The sequence below is a fragment of the Psittacula echo genome (assembly GCF_963264785.1).
Source record: "Psittacula echo genome assembly, chromosome: 2".
NCBI classification, from domain to species: domain Eukaryota; kingdom Metazoa; phylum Chordata; class Aves; order Psittaciformes; family Psittacidae; genus Psittacula; species Psittacula echo.
In genome coordinates this window covers 36,369,193-36,385,891 of record NC_137737.1, presented here as the reverse complement: position 1 = coordinate 36,385,891, position 16,699 = coordinate 36,369,193, and the positions used below count along the sequence as shown (strand labels likewise).

The 16,699-nt window shown below is 37.5% G+C and overlaps 1 protein-coding gene across 1 annotated transcript in view; it reads left to right on the top strand.

Annotated features, from left to right (window-relative positions):
• CDK14 (cyclin dependent kinase 14) overlaps nt 1-16,699 on the top strand; it is a gene marked incomplete at both ends in the record, with an annotated part of 264,713 nt that overhangs the window by 89,348 nt on the left and 158,666 nt on the right. The window contains 2 exons of the mRNA XM_080610617.1: nt 3,570-3,815; nt 13,312-13,406. Of these exons, the coding sequence (XP_080466743.1) occupies nt 3,570-3,815; nt 13,312-13,406 (341 nt within the window). The remainder of the gene's footprint in view (nt 1-3,569; nt 3,816-13,311; nt 13,407-16,699) is intronic.

Genomic DNA, 16,699 nt, shown 5'->3' with positions numbered 1-16,699 from the left:
TTTAACTGAAAATGGTCCTTACTCTTACACAAAAAGAAAGCTGAAAATAAGAGAGAGGGTTAGTCTTCTCCTGACTACCAGCAAGGAACTTGCAGGTGGTAAGCAGTGGTTCACCGGTCTAAAAGCTTCTGATGCTAAGTATTTGTGTATATCATTTGAGAGGCTGAAATTCATAAGAATCCCTTTTGTTATGCAGTACAAAGAAAAACGATACTTAAAAGGCTGAATTAGTGTAATAGCAAAATTCAAACTTCCTGAAAGTGATCTGGTCTTGATGGTGAAATCTAAGATTGTTTGTATGCTCAGGTAGACCTCCAAGATACATTGTGCATCAGTCTTTCTCAGTACACTGTTGCTGTGTTGCATGATAAGTTACTATAGAGTAATTTCTACTATTAGCTTTATCACAGAAGTGTCAGATCAGCATGCCCACTGCCCAGGAGCAAAGGCAAGGATATTGTGGTAGCTTAGCTCTTGCTGTTGGAGGGAAACCTGAAATTACTACTGAGTTTACTGCAACCTTAATTTGTGTTTTAGACCTGCTCCTTTTAGATTTCACAGAGCAGACTTTCAGCACAAAGTTGGGCTTGACCTGTCAATGAAAATGTAAAACAACTGCTTAAATATTGTTTATCTTCAGAGTTTTATAGGCAGGGCAGACAGATTGGAAATGTGTACACTTCAACAACAGCGTAAGGTCAGCTTTCTTGCCTGTGGTCAGTGGTCATTTGGAAAGAATGTTTTATTTCTGCTAGGGAACTATTGATGTAGGTGAGAGAGAAGTGATGAATGAAACCCCTTGCCAGTGCTGGCAGAAGAAGTGCTGCAGTTGCAGAACAGGCACAGGAGGATGGGGAGCAGCCCCTGCTTTTGCACTTCTCTGCAGTGTTCAGTCTTTTCCTCTAGTGATGCTGGTGTTTAGCCTGTGCATCAACTGTTTGACATCTGAGTGGGGGCCTGCTGTGCATCTTGGTTTTAGTCATTTGAAGATGATTGTGGGATTTTCATCCTGCTGCAGATTCAGTCAAGTGACCTGAAGGTTAAAGTGTCTTCCTTCAATATCTAAATCCAAACTCTTCCTGCTTCCAGTAGAGATGATCAATAACATGTCTTGCATTTTTAAATGCAATGCTTGCTTGCCCCACGTCAGAGCTAGACATGGGGATTTTCCAGTGGAAAAAGAAACTAGAAGCAGCACTCATGGGATGATGGTGTTTAGCCTGTGCATCAACTGTTTGACATCTGAGTGGGGGCCTGCTGTGCATCTTGGTTTTAGTCATTTGAAGATGATTGTGGGATTTTCATCCTGCTGCAGATTCAGTCAAGTGACCTGAAGGTTAAAGTGTCTTCCTTCAATATCTAAATCCAAACTCTTCCTGCTTCCAGTAGAGATGATCAATAACATGTCTTGCATTTTTAAATGCAATGCTTGCTTGCCCCACGTCAGAGCTAGACATGGGGATTTTCCAGTGGAAAAAGAAACTAGAAGCAGCACTCATGGGATTATTATCTATAGTTTGTTTATAACTGTGTATTCCGAACATTTTAACCAGCTACAAGTGGCCTTTGATAATTTGAAAGGAAGCCAAGTATAGCTTTTTAAACTTTCCTCCCTATGTCTTGCCCCTGTTTTCTAGATCATAGGCTTTCATAGGCTGAGTAATACTTACTGATTTATTTGCATCCATGTTGATTAAGTGAAAATGAAAGCACTGCTATTTTAATAATAATTTCAGCTTACATTATGTTAAAACATCTTTGTTGGTAGAAGGCATTGCAAGAACATGGATTTGGAGACAGTGGGAAGTATGTGGGTGCATGTCTGTGCATATAAGTTGTTTTAGGGAAAAGAAGCCAATTAATTTTACAAGAAGACTGATTAAAAATTCTTTGTGCACCAGTTCTTTATCTTTTCTCTCTGAAGCAATAGACCAAAATTACATAATTGCCTTCATTTTGGCCTGAGAGGGAATGAAGGGGGGCTGTTCCTTTTCTCAATTAAATGCTGGTTAAATTTTAGTATTAGGAAAACCACTTTAATGAGAAGAAATGTGAGCCCTTGTAAAGCTAGTAATGTCCTTCATTAGAGTTGACCTGGTGTATGATTGTTAGGCCAGATGGCACTGTGCAGGAAATGTACTTTAAATTTTTAAGGTGCAGAAGAAATCTTTGATCTACTGTTACAGTGGATCATCAAACCCACAAAACATAAAACCCATGAGATGTAGTCACCCAGAATTTCTAGAAACAGTTGAAGTAAGTTGGATATCAAGGCACAGAATTCCTCCAGGGGAATGGCAAAGAATAATTTATTGAAGATATTTGTATTGGATACACTTTGTGTTATGGGGAAGGAGTTCTGATTAAATGGTAATGGTAAATACTTCTTTTTCTTATTTGATGTTAACTATTTTATGACAGCAAGTGTTCCAAAATGCTTTGATTGTAGGTGTTCGGATGGAACATCATGCTTCTTTCATTTTATGTATGTGAGCAATACAGTTGATAGCAAATTAACACTGTCTATCCTTAAATACTTGCAGACATTATGGAAAAAGTACATTTCAGATTCATTTGATTTGCCTTATGATTTAAGGAGCCTCTTGGGACTGCCTGCATCACACTTCATAGCTTTCCCTGTAGCCTGAAGGCTGAAATTGTTTCTTTTCTTCACAAGTAAGAGTTGAGTCTCTTATGGGTGAAAACAGAGGCTGAGGCCTTGAATGTGAGCCCCCACCAACTGTGCAATTTAAAAATAATGTCTTATACGTTGGAATGTATTAAAATTAAAACCAGAAATGTACATGACTGAAGTATATAAACTCACTCATTCAGTTCTTTTGAACTAGCAATAGCATATCTTGGTATCTCAAGCAGCAAGTTGCAGGCTTTGAGGCTTGGCAGTCATACCTCACAGTAACAAAGAACTGAACTTCTGTGCTTTAGTGTGTCATTAAGCTGCAGTCTCACGTTTCAGTGCCTGGGAATTGATTTACTTGTTTGATTTTCTGAGACATATAGTGATAACAATAATAATAATAATAATAATAATAATAATATTTTATAAGCATTATTTAAAAATACAGATACCGGTATTGAATCTTTGGCAGGCCAGCACTGAAGTGTGCACACAAACTACCACCATTTATTTTAGTTTAGTCTCATCCAATTTTAAATAAATGGAAATCAATACTGCTTGCGGGTATCAGTGACTAGCTTGGAGAAAGAAGTGAAGTGGCATTATTGCTAAGAACACATTGCACAAAAAACCACAATGTATGAATTTTATGCACATTCCTCTTTTGTCTTTCTTTTTCAGGATCTTTTAGTATACTTTGCAAAGATAGGCTTTTTATTGTTATGACTGTGGTGTGTGTCCCCTGTATAAAATGCATCCCTATGTAAAATGTATGTGTTGTTTGCAATTTTAATGTAGAAACAGAAAGCGAATGCTTCTGAAGTCGAATGCCTTTTTGATGGTGGCTGATGTATTAATGTGGACTTTAATTCTTGGATTGACATGGACTTTAAGCCTGTTAGAGGCAATGAATGCTCTTTTTTCCTTTCAGATATGTGTCACAAAGATGTCTACACGGAACTGCCAGGGAATGGATTCAGTGATCAAACCTCTGGATGCAATTCCTGAAGATAAAAAGGTCCGGGTTCAGAGGACACAAAGTAGTTTTGATCCATTTGAGAAACCAGCTAATCAAGTGAAAAGGGTTCATTCGGAGAACAACGCTTGCATTAACTTCAAAACTTCATCTGCAGGAAAGGACTCACCTAAAGTCAGGCGGCATTCCAGCCCCAGCTCTGTAAGTGCACAGTCCTCACACCTGCGTGCATACCACATGGTGAAATTAATAACACTAAATAAACATTTTCTTGTTTAGGAAGGAACTGATTACTTGGAAACAAACCAAAAAACTTATGGCTGCTATAAAAGATGTTTCCCATATATATTTGTACTGTATAAAATGGAATAAGAAAATAGAATTTGAAAAATCATATATTTTTAAATTCCTCTCAAATATTCGCTAGGGTGTCTTATGGGATTTCTAAGCATTTTCCTCTCCTGATCCTGGTATGGCATTACAGCTGCTCCAATGTTTATGTTGCAAATTTTGCAGAGGGTTGCTTACTTGTGAAGAGGAATTCTTCCCCATGAAGTTTAGGGAACCACATGAATTGCCTGTTTTATTTTTAGATGTAGGTTTTAAAGAAACAAATCAGATTTGACAGATTTTGTTTACACTTTAAAATTCTCTTTTTAAAATCAAGTAGTAAAAATGACATGTATTTCCATGTCAGAAACTTTGTGTGCATGACAGAGAAGAGAGAGAAACAACTGAGAAGGGTTTGGCAACACGTCATCATTGTTGTATTATTCTCAAGTATTTTGAAAGAAACTAGATAAATGTCATATCTTTCATGAATAATGATGGGTTTCTCCCAAAAGTCCTTCAAAATTATTGAAAAGCTATTTCTGTTATGCTTTGGCAAGGAAAATCTATCATAATGTGACCTTTGAGTTGAATACTAAGGGAGCTAAGCAGAATGGATCTAACACTTCAAGTCTTAGTTGGCATGAAATGCTTTAAGAGGTTGATTGCCTCTTCTTTTTTCTTTTCTTTCTTTATTTTTCTCTATCTTCTGGACATCTTCTGTCCTCCCTACAGAAGTTTGACTGAATCGTGTCAGACTTCTAAGAAGAAATGACAGCTTCATTTTCTGTAGATGAGCTTTCTTTAACCCACATGATTTTATCGGTAAGATGTCAAGCCTCCAGGGGACTTTTCCTTTTTAGAAAAGGTTACATTTTAAAATGTAACCATCTGTAGCAAAAACAAATCTGCTTTTTCATCGTTGCCTGGCATTATATAGCTGCTGCCAAAGATGTCTCTGGTGTGTTCCAGATGAGTCCGTAACAAGGAGTTCTTACCATAAAACTTTTACAGTCATTAAGGATGGATGGAGTGATTTGAACTGTGCATGATGTCTGAATATTGTTTGGCACCACCACCACTCAATTTAGATGACTTTTTTTTTTTTTTATTAAGTCTCCCCTGAAGTGTTTTTGTGGTATTAACTCACTTCCCATCTCTGATGTTCTTATCTTGTTCCTCTTAGAAGTTATTATTAATTTCTGTTAATGCTTTTTTAACTTATTTTCTATTAAAACTCAAAGAATTTTAGTTGCTTTGTTTCCAGAATTTTGAAGTAGACTTTTTGAAACTGTGTTATTGGCATCTTGTACTTTTCCAGCAGACTGATACTCTACTTCATCCATTCAATCTTATATGACTGCAGTATTTTTTTATGTACATGATGTCAGTGCTTCCTTTCCTAGTATGCAGGTGGTTAGAGCCCTAGCTAAACATACACTTTTGTTAATCTTCTGTTATGGTGACTCACACAGACTTGCTGAGGACATCTTGTATTAAAGTAGGTGCAGAGGAATTTCCTGAAATACAATTCTTATTTCTCAACTTCCTGTAATTCTCCCTGATTTTTATAGCTCTGTTCATTTAAGTCAGTTCTTCCTTCTGCTTTGGGGCATTGTTAGTAATTTTTGACTCTTCCTCACAAGGAGTGATCCCAAGAGCACCTGGCAAGGAATAACTTGTGGAATAATGTTAGCATTCATGACAAGGAAGATGGAAGAGTCGAAATTCACATCAAAAGGTGAATTTAGCCCTCTGATGATTGCAGGTCACACCTGGTCCTGCCCAGCAGACCTAAGTTCTTATGTCCAAGGCAGAGATACGATCAAGCCGCTCCCCTTCCTCCAGAGCCTAAATAAGCTGCTGCAGGCAGGAGGTGTTATGATGCACATTTCATTCAGCATAGGTCTGTGTGGTTAGTTGCAGGAATTTGTCATTCTCTGGTTTTGAATTGCACTTGAACTGACAAAGGGTTTTGAGTTTCATTTTTTTTCTAGTCTTGATGTTGTATAGCAGATGTCCTTGCTACTTCTTCTTCTGATCATTACTTTTTTTAATTCCATGGCAGAAGACTGCTACATATTCTTCCTAATTAAGTTAATACTTGATTCTCTGGAAATTCTTCTGCTGAATAGATTATACCAGTCTGAATGAGCATTTCAGTTTCTATAAATGTTCTTGAGCATGCTATGGCCTCTGGGTTGTACTGGCTACAGTTGTGTAGTTGTGTTTCAGTTTTAGCTTTGCTTTCTGTAAGCTTTATTTGAAGATACTCTGAAAGACGTATGCTACCTTCAATTTGCACCTTCTATGCTTGATTAGTGGAGGGGCTGAATTAGAGATAGGCTTCTGTTTAGTCTCTTCCCTTTCATCATGTAAACTCCTCTGTAGCCATCAGATGCGGAAGTGATGTCTTACAGAAGGTACATGGCTGAGGCTTGCAGTCTCCATGTCACTCCTTTAGGTCAGGTGAAAGTCCTTTATTTGTCTCAGAAACAACATTTTTCAAGAAGTGAGCTGAAAGACCTTGTTTATAGTTCCCTGTGCCATCAGCTTCTGTGTTGATTAGTTTCAGAAGCAATCTTGGCAGGCATCAGCTTCACTGTTTGGGGAAGATCACCAAATAATACTCTGCTGGTAGCACATTACCCATTTTGTGTTTTCTGTGCCTTCAAAATGTGCTGCACCTTGTGATGAGAAGATCACATGCATGCGCACACACACACACACACACTCAGACTGACACAGAGGCTGAGGAAGTGGGAACTCTGTTCCTGCCTACAGGTTGTCATTTGGGTAAATCATTTGCTCTTGAACACAGAGTAATTTTCTGCAGTTAATGTCACGCGTCATTGCAACCTGGTAGAAATCCTGTGTAGTTAATTAGTGCAGTAGCATACAGACAGAAGTTAAGTTTGTTTATAAGAACAAAAAAATAATGTGTTAAGTTTTACACTTCCACCTGAGTCTTTCCACCTGACATTTTCATACTCATTATGTAAACCAGCTACATTGCATTGTATTTTCTTCCCCTCTTCTTTTAAACATAAGAAAGCATCTAGAGGTAGGATTTCCAAATTGCTTAAGCTGATTGAAATTGGATGCTGTTATGGAATGAGATTTCCAGCACAACAAACCTACCCTTTTCTCACATAAGAGTAATGGATAATATTCACCTTGGAGGTAGTGAAGTAGGTATTTGCCTACCACCCATCAACCACTGTTAGAAGAGGGGAACTTGGCTTGATAAACCTATGCTCTTATCCAGACCAACACAACAGATACATGTATATATATATATGTATATATATATTATGTACATGTAGCTATAGTTGCATGTACTTCTCTATCTGTCTGTATCTATCCTAAAAATCTTTTGCCAAGTCTTTTACCTACCAAGGGAAGAAATTTGTTTTTTTTTCTTTCCTTAGCTGGACACAATAAAAAAAGCACAATTCAAAGCCAAATACATGGCAGTTTTCCCCAAATAACACTGGCTTTGAAAAACAGTTTGACTCTAATTCTCTGAAAGTTTAATTTGAGATCCACACTTTTTAGGCATGTTATTACTATTATTATTATTATAATTTTTCTCCAATGCCAGGTGAAGTTTTATGACATTCACTGTCCACATTTTCTACACTAAAATAGTACTTTGCATTGTATGTAAATAGAATTTGCAAGTTTTATAAGCTAGCCATCTGGTTGTCATGGTTTAACTCCTCCTGGCAACAAAGTTCCACACAGCCACTTGCTCACTCCCCTTAACCCCCCGAAAGGTGGGATGGGGAGAAGAGCTGGGGAAAAAAAGGTAAAAAACATGTGGGTTGAGATAAGAACAGTTTAATAATTGAAATAAAGTAAAATACAATAATCGTAATAATAACAACAATTATAGTAATGAGGAGATAGAGAGAGAGTGGGAGGAATAAAACAAATAGAAAAGAAAAAAACCCCAAGTGATGCACAATACAATTGCTCATTACCTGCTGACCAATGCCCAGCTCATCCCCGAGCAGTAATCAGCTCCTCCCAGCCAGCTCCCCTCAGTTTATATAGTGGGTGTAATATGCTGTGGTATGGAACTTCTGTTCTTCACTGGCAGAGCATGGGAAACTGAAAAGACCTTAGCTTGTTAACAACTTTATTCCCATACTAACTTCAAAACACAGCACTGTACCAGCTACTAGAAAGGAAATTAACTCTATCCCAGCCTAAACCAGGACACTGTTCAAGATTTAGTTACACAGTGATAGGCATCAATTTGTTCTCTTTTAATGGCTTAAGATCCATGTCAGAATTAAAATGCCATGCTAAGGTGTAAGTACTACCTTTCAGTTACTTTTTAAAAACTAAATGCATCAAAACACTAAAAAGCATTCAGATAAAAATAATTGGATAAGCAATGCTTTATTGTATGGATTCTGCACTCTATCTGGGAGAGCAGCCTCTCTTCTGTTTCTGTAACTTATATTAATTTTCAGTCCTGTTCTGTTCAACTTTCCTCCAAAAATGTGCAAGCAAAAAGCATGAACTGATCCTATTAACACACTGTAAATCAGTTGCATAAGAAGTCTAACTTTAAAGCAGACACTGAAGTCAGAAATTTGTCTAAAAGTTAGGCGTCATTTCTGTCTGCCTAAACGCTTGGTGTGCCGTTCTTGCCTGTCTTCCTCTCCAGGTATACCCAACTGTCTTCAGTTTTAGGAGCCTATTAATTACTAGAGTAACTGCGTACTCCTGTTTGATACTTTTTATTGAGGTAAGATAATTTCAGAGATTCAGTGTAAAGAGTGGATCTTCCTTTTCTGGCACAAGGGAAGCTTTAATAATTGTTGACCTCAGGGATACACTTTAGCTGATGAGGCAGATAAAATGTGTCGGTCCAGTTTCTGTGCTTTAGTAGCCTGGAGAACAAGTAAAGAGCTTTAAAAACTGCATCCAGCCCTTCCACAGAAAGGTCTGTGGTCACTCCTGCTCAGATTGGTCTTAATTTATGGCTGCATATTAAATGGTTAGAAAGATGCAAGCAATAGGATGGATCAGATAGTGAGAGACCTGAGATTAAGGCTCGGTTTGGATTCTTTAACATCTTTGTATCCCTTCATCACTGCCCTGGAAAACAGTCCAACTTGCAAGGTTTAAAAAAAAAAAAAAGAAGAAGTGTGATCAAATTGGTCTGTTATTGTAGGTTGGATGCAACCTGAAATTAGTGTGAAACTTGCATATGGTTTTGTGAAAACAGCTCTACCATTGTGTCAAAACAAAATATAAAGTGGTTTAAAAAAATAATCTTTTGTTCTTGTGATTTAATCTCAGTTAAGCCTCTTGCCTACCTTTTACTTTGAAGTTTTTCTAGCAATGATTTATTTCTTTTGAGGCATAGAACAGATCTTTAGATTTGACTTTCAATAAATTACAGTGGTACTGTGAGCTTTATATTTTTCCCTTGAGGATGGTTTTATGTTGAAGTTTAATACTCTGCAGTTTTGCGGTTTTGGGTTTGTTTTTTTTTTAAAAGGTCTATTTAAAATTTCAGCTCGGGAATGTGACAGTTAAGTGTGACATTCACAAGCTGTTTTGCAGTCATGAAAAATGCATGAGAACATAACCCACACAGCTCCTGTAAGAATAGTCAGGTGATTTTCAGTGTAATTTTCCATTAAAGCTTTCTTTACTACATGGATTTTGAAAATTTCTAATAGAGGTATTCACATGGCAGTGTAGTGCAAGGACTCATATTGCAAGATCTTTGATTAAATCTATTATCCCTCCTACAGGCTGTATCAGTGAAGTAGCTATTTGAAATGACCTGGTCAGAAAAGTCAGTTTCCTCTCATTTCTTTTCGTCTCTGTTATTTTTAATACTCTCACATCCCTTTGAAATACTAGCTTCTGCTATTTCTGTATTCGATAATTTGGCATACTCTTTCTATCCTTGTTACTATGATCTGTATTTCCTTAACTGGAGGGAAGAACACATCTAATCTTGATTAGTCTAAGTTCTGCTGCTAAAGATGCTCACTCCTACTGCACAGTGGTGCTCTTAGACTAATCTTGCACTGGGAAAAATGTAGTCTAATAATAAGAAAACTACCTTAATGGAAACTCTTTGTGAGGAAAAAGACATAAAGGCAAACAAGTAAAACTCCCAGTGGGTTTCCTGAAAGGAAAGAGGTGCACCATTCTGCATTCCAGTTGCCAGTGTCCTCTTGGGGATAACATTCTTCCATGACCAAGTTTTCCAGCAATACCAATCTGAGTGAGGAAGTGGACACCTTGAAAGGGAGAGCTATGCTGTAGGGTGACCTGGATAGGCTGGAAGAGTGGGCTAACAAAAACCTTATGAAGTTCAACAAGGACAAGGTCATGTGCTTGGGTAAGCACAAACCAAGAGTGCAGCACAGGCTGGGATCTGCCTGGCTGAGGAGCAGCTCTGTGGAAAGGGACTTGGGGTTCCTGGCTGAAATGGTTATAGTTTTCTTTTCAACAGTCACATGGGACTTCAGATTATTTACATTTCTTCCATAGCCCTTTAGTTAGATCTCTTTAAGCTTAAAACTGAATTTTTGGGAAGTTTTGTATTTTTGCTTTATCTCTGTCAGACTTTACTTCCTTTTAATACAGAAATGAAAAGAAAGATGAGAAGTGTCTGAATTTCTTACCTTTATAAGCAATTTGTAATTGTAAGTTTGAATTAATGTGTGAGGCTTCATTAAAAAAAAAAAAAAAAAAAAGAGAGAGAAAACGGTGGGGAAATGGTAATTTTGTTCCTTCATTTTCTAAAGTCATTTCATGTGCTGAGTGAGATCTGGCTTGGTCTTTCATTAAGAAATACCATGCAAATTAGTCTTCTGCTGCCTCTGAAGTGCTTTTCTACACCAGATACCTTAAAAAATTGTAAGCCTGTTAAGATTACAAATGCAAAGAAAAATAATGTCCATTTTCACAAAGGGAAATCTAATATTGTGAGAACATGGGCAATCCTATCTAGTGATCCAGCTGAAATAGAGCTGAGCTGCACTGTGGAGCAGCCCCACGCAGTGCCCCAGGGCTCAGCTCCGCAGCAGCAAGGCTGACTTGCCACCCTCCCCAAAGCAGCCCGAACAACTCATCCAGTGCCTGCTCATGCTGGGCAAGAGCAGACCAGAAGCAAACAGAAAACAAGCAGAACCCCAGCCCCTTAGCCACTGCCTGTCCCATATGCAGTAAAATCACACAGCTGATATCCTCCTCTTTCCAGGTTACAAGTTGTTGTGACCTTTACACTATGGTTTCTAGCAGTATGAAATAAAAGTAAATAGTGTGAAAATAAGGATGGATGTGAAACACATGTATAAACCTTTTCCTTTTTCTGTCTTGCTTTGAGAAAACCAACAGTGAACTATTCACTGTTAACTAGCATTTCCATTCCAAACAAAGCTACTCACTGTGTGTTTGCTGCAGCCTGCAATTTAAGAAATACTTTGCTTTCCATTTTCGTTACATGGGAGACACTTTTTTTCTATAGTTTTGAAATGTTGCATTAGTCCGTAATTGGATACTTACATGAGAAGGCTACTTGAATAAATATTTTATTCATCTCTATTAGTGACATATTTTAAAAAAACATGATTTAATTAAAAAAAAAAAATTTCTAACCAGGCAGAATTCGTTTTTGAGCACAGACTGGGAATCAAGAATATTACTGCCTTATCTATAATAAAGTGTTCCAAATGATGTAACAGGAAAAAGATCTGGGAGTTCCCATACAACAAATTTTCATCAATCTAGTAATATTTAGATACCGCATGGCAAAATAATAGGCTGTTCAGTGTATTGGAGGGAGATGAAAGAGATCAATTTTGCAAGCATACATGTGTATATCCTGATATCATTCAATAGGAAGCTCGGATGTTAGTCTCAAAACTAGGTGTATATACATTAAAGTTCCAGAACTTTGGCTTAAGACAGATGTAGAATCATTCAGTAAGGAGAATTTTTGCATATTGCAGTTGATTTAAAACTTTCAACCATGGTTTTAAAGGTATTTACACAAAAATATGTCCTGTACTGTAATCTTTGTTTCCTTTCAAAAACCTGAAAGTTGAGCACTCTTTCTAAATTGCACATAAGATCCTGAATGCGAGCGTAGCCTGTGTGCAGCTGCACATGGCTTAAAGTCTCTTCATTGAATTGAACCTTAAAGATGCTGGATTTGCTTGTCTGCTTTGCTTTGTAGTGTTACAACCAGAATACTAACAAATCAGTTCCTGTATGTGATTTCAGCATCAGTGCTGACCTTCCCAAGTTTCTGCTCTATACTCTTTTTGTTGGTTTAGGTATAGGGCATCTGAGCACTGGAGTCTAAATTATATGTAGATAATGCTGAGGGCAGGTGTAGGTCAGTTTTTTTTGCAGTGTCCTTCTTGTCCTGGGGGAAAAAATAAAAAGCCCTTTCCTTCCAGACATCTGGAAAATGGGGAAATTCGGGGAAAAGGGGTGCACTTCAAAAAAAAGCCAAACATTTTCTAAGAACTTAATTGGCAAGTTTTCATGTCAGGTGAATTTCTGTTTTTGCAGAGTTGTGATGTCCTCTGTTAGGCCTTTGTAAAACTGGGGCAAGTACCAGTCTGTTGCGAAAGCCAGCTGAACTGTCTAGCCCTTTGATCAAAAAACATTGCTTAGCTTGGTTTGGTTTTAGACTCCTGCCTAAGGAGGATGTTAAATCTACAGGACTTTATTCAATTATGCTGGATATACATGCCATTAAGAGTATGGTGTGATTGTATCCACAATCTGAGGACTGTGAACATAATTTGGAATCGAGATACTCTAATAAAAGGTGCTCTCCTTTAGTATTTTGACCATTCTTTTAACAAAGATTGATACACTGGGACATTGAATACCTGGAGCAATGTTTTGGGGAGTCTTAAAAAAAAATTAGAAATTCAAACAGCTCTTTTAATCTGATTTTATAGGGCAGATTAAGACTGTTGCTTAAGTCTCTTAATGAAGATAAAATAGCTTAGTTGTTAATGATCTTTTTCCCCGTATGAAGTGGTATATGTGAAAAATAAACCAGAAATCTCTTTGATTAAGAACATAATCCTTTTGATAGCTCAAGCGATGTTAAGTGTATGGTTGGTATCGGCAAACAAGCATCTGGGATGTTGAATGAAGCTTTATTTTGGTAGTCTTTTATTTTGTTTCATTAATTCCAGGTTTTTGTTTTGTTTTGTTTTTTAATTGTTGGCTGCTGAAAACGTGCAGATCTGTGGGTTTTGATAATGACATTTGGTATCTAAAGGCTGAATCAAAGCAGTTCATGTTGTGGGTACAATACATGCTGAAAGGTCATGTCTTTTTTTTGTTTTGTTTTGTGTAGCCCACAAGCCCCAAGTTTGGAAAAGCAGACTCATATGAAAAACTGGAAAAACTAGGGGAAGGGTCCTATGCTACAGTGTACAAAGGGAAAAGCAAGTAAGTGGTGGTTGGTTTTTTAATGGATTTTTTTTTATGTAACTTTTTGTGTAAATGAAAGTAAGTAGAAAGTATTAACTGATTTTACTGCATTCTGTATAGATCCCTATGAATTAATGTAAACTGCTACTGATTGCCATGTGCTGTAGTGAAAGAGGCTGAGGCTATATTGCATAGGTAACATGTTACCTTCACCTCAGAACAAGATGAGATCCCATCTTCTTAATCTGATGTTTTGTTTGTACTTTAGTGTTGTACTATTTTCTCGATATCCACACTAAACTAATTTTTAGCGGTAAAAGATTTTTCTGATGTTCTGAGAGTCATGCTGAATATATGCAATAAGTTGTTAATACTTTGTTTGTGATTATTGAAAAGCCTGAATAAATTAACATGAAGGGAATTAATGGAATTTTGGACTACTGTTAACTTAGTTTGTTTGCAAGAGTTTTTTTTACAGTTGGCGCAACTACTCCGAATAAGTATATATGTAATATGCATACATATAAAAGATTTTTTCAGGCACTTCTTTAATGTTATTTGGGGTAACTTTTTTATCCACAGTGCCCTAAGCGCTTCTATATTGTATAAAATAACTCAGTAAACACATTTAAAATACACTTCTCGAGCTAGTGCTTCAGCTGAGAGTTATCTTTTGCCAAGCAGAGTGTTCCATGCAAGTTCATATATTTAATCAAGCTTTCAATAATAATAAAGCAGTTCTGAGATTGGGTGTGATATCTTTATTTAAAAACTTTGTCTAATGAATGATAGGTGAGGCAAATCTACCGTTCTCAGCAGAGAGAGCATAATGACAGTCATGACAGAATAACTACTGAAACAAGGAAATCTGTGTTAACATTTTCCAGGGTTATTAAGTTAGTCCAGTTATGAAATTTTTTTTTTTTCACTGAATATTTGCAATAAATCAGATTGAGGGGTGCCCTCATCTCTCAGTAGCTTTGAGACTGATGAGCATAGTGACAGATGATATGAATAAAAACATGTTCTAAATGTAGAAGTATTTACACTTATGCCATGCCAAAGCATGCATTGTCTTTCATTGTCAGCTTTCTTGAAAAAACCAAACCCAAACCAAACAGTTACACTGTACTGTTTTGTTAGGGTCTAGGTAATAGAAAACAGTATGGATTTCAACTTGCATCTTATTACTAAAACCCTTTAGTAAAATCACAGCCCCTATCTGGTGATAGTTATCCCATATGCCTTGGCTTTCAGTAAGATTGTAATAAGGCAACAGGGTTGCTGGATGTCCCATCAATGAGTGAAACAGACTGAAGGTTAAAAACAAAGCAAAGTGCTTCCCTGAAACTATTTAATTCAGTGGTGATTTATTGTATATGGTCTATATGATCTGTATGAACATATATCTATATAAACATGATATGAAACATACATTGGTTAGAAATGCTCATTTGTTTTAATAGAGCTGACTACAGATCTGTAAGAAATACCTCAATGATTTTAATGGTAGTTGAATAATAAACTGAAATTACTTGGCTGTCTGCATTTTCCATAATAAATAGCAAGCTCTAGATAAGTAGTGTGAATTACAACAATTATATGTAACTTTATTCTGCTGCTTCATAACATCTTTTCCAAGGTCTTCAAACTCTATTTTGGAAAAAAATGCGTGTGTAACTAGAGTGTGGATAATAATGCATATTCAGAGACTATTCCTAGGGTTATAGTAATATTCCTTCACCTGCTTAATTCTGTTCTGCTTACTTCTTTTTTCCTGCTGAGAATTGAATAATTCCCATATTACACAGCACCATACAGATTCAGCACCTCCAGTCCAGACCTCTGTTTCTCAAAACAGAGAAACACCTGAATTGCTTCACAGCAGGAGGAGCTTATACTTTAAGAACAGGGGAAATATTACAGGGCAACACCACAGGGCCTACCTGCTTTTTCATAAGGAGTTGTTGGCTGAAGGTTAATGTAGCCCTGTTGCCTTTTCTGTTCCCGTGAGAAACAGAAATGTCTGGCCTAGGTGGTATCCCCAAAGAAGAAAGAGCATCACTGCTCTGATGTGCTCTTGGGGAAGATAAATGGGGGTGATGGTGAATGGATGGGCCAACATTGTCTCTGGCCATTTCATGAGAGCCTAATTTTACTGCCAGTTTTCTGGCAGGTTGGCTCTGACTGTTCATAGCTTCATCTAAAATGGTACAGGAAAAAGTGGATAAAATTTTTTCTAGCACCTGATGGTGAGACTGTGACACACATCGTGTTCCACTGGCTACAGGTTCAGTGAGAGGAAAAATGATCAAAAAGGGTGGAAAGAAGGCTGTTGGTTTGGTGTGTCCAGTTTGGCTGCTGAAGGGTTAAGCCCTCATCATACACTGCAAAATGCAGATATGACATGGTTTTGGAAAAGTTGGAAATACTTGCACAGCATTTTGTCCAAAATGTCTAAGAATTCCTAATTCTCAATCAGCTCTAATTCTTGGCTCTCTCATTTTGCCAAAAATGTGTCTGAGATGTGTCCTTAACTGCAGTTGAAGATAGAGAATTTAAGATCAGATTGAGCTGTTGTGAATGATGCTTTATTTATTTATTGTGCTTCATATTTATCTCCAGCTGCATGTGGCATGTAGTGGGATTTAGGGTTTTTAAATGCATTTCCTGAGGTATGTTTCAGCTTTTTAAATTTCCCCTGCTGATCATCATAATGGAATAAAAAATTTGTGATTTTAGCTTCCTATTTGGAAAGACTAAAAGATACATACCTGCCTCTAAAGAGAGAAAATCAGCCATTCCTTTCTTAAAATTGAAAGCAACGTGCAGTGGAATCATAGAATAGTTAGGGTTGGAAAGGACCTTAAGATCATCTAGTTCCAACCCTCCTGCCATGGGCAGGGACACCCCACACTAAACCATGTCACCCAAGGCCTCATCCAACCTGGCCTTGAACACTGCCAGGGATGGAGCATTCACAACTTCCCTGGGCAACCCATTCCAGTGCCTCACCACCCTCACAGTAAAGAATTTCTTCCTTATATCCAATCTAAACTTCCCCTGTTTAAGTTTTAACCCATTACCCCTTGTCCTGTCTACAGTCCCTGATGAAGAGTCCCTCCCCAGCATCCTTGTAGGCCCCTTTCAGATACTTCAAGGCTGCTATGAGGTCTCCACGCAGCCTTCTCTTCTCCAGGCTGAACAGCCCCAACTTTCTCAGCCTGTCTCCATACGGGAGGTGCTTCAGTCCCCTGATCATCCTCGTGGCCCTCCTCTGGACTTGTTCCAACAGTTCCATGTCCTTTTTA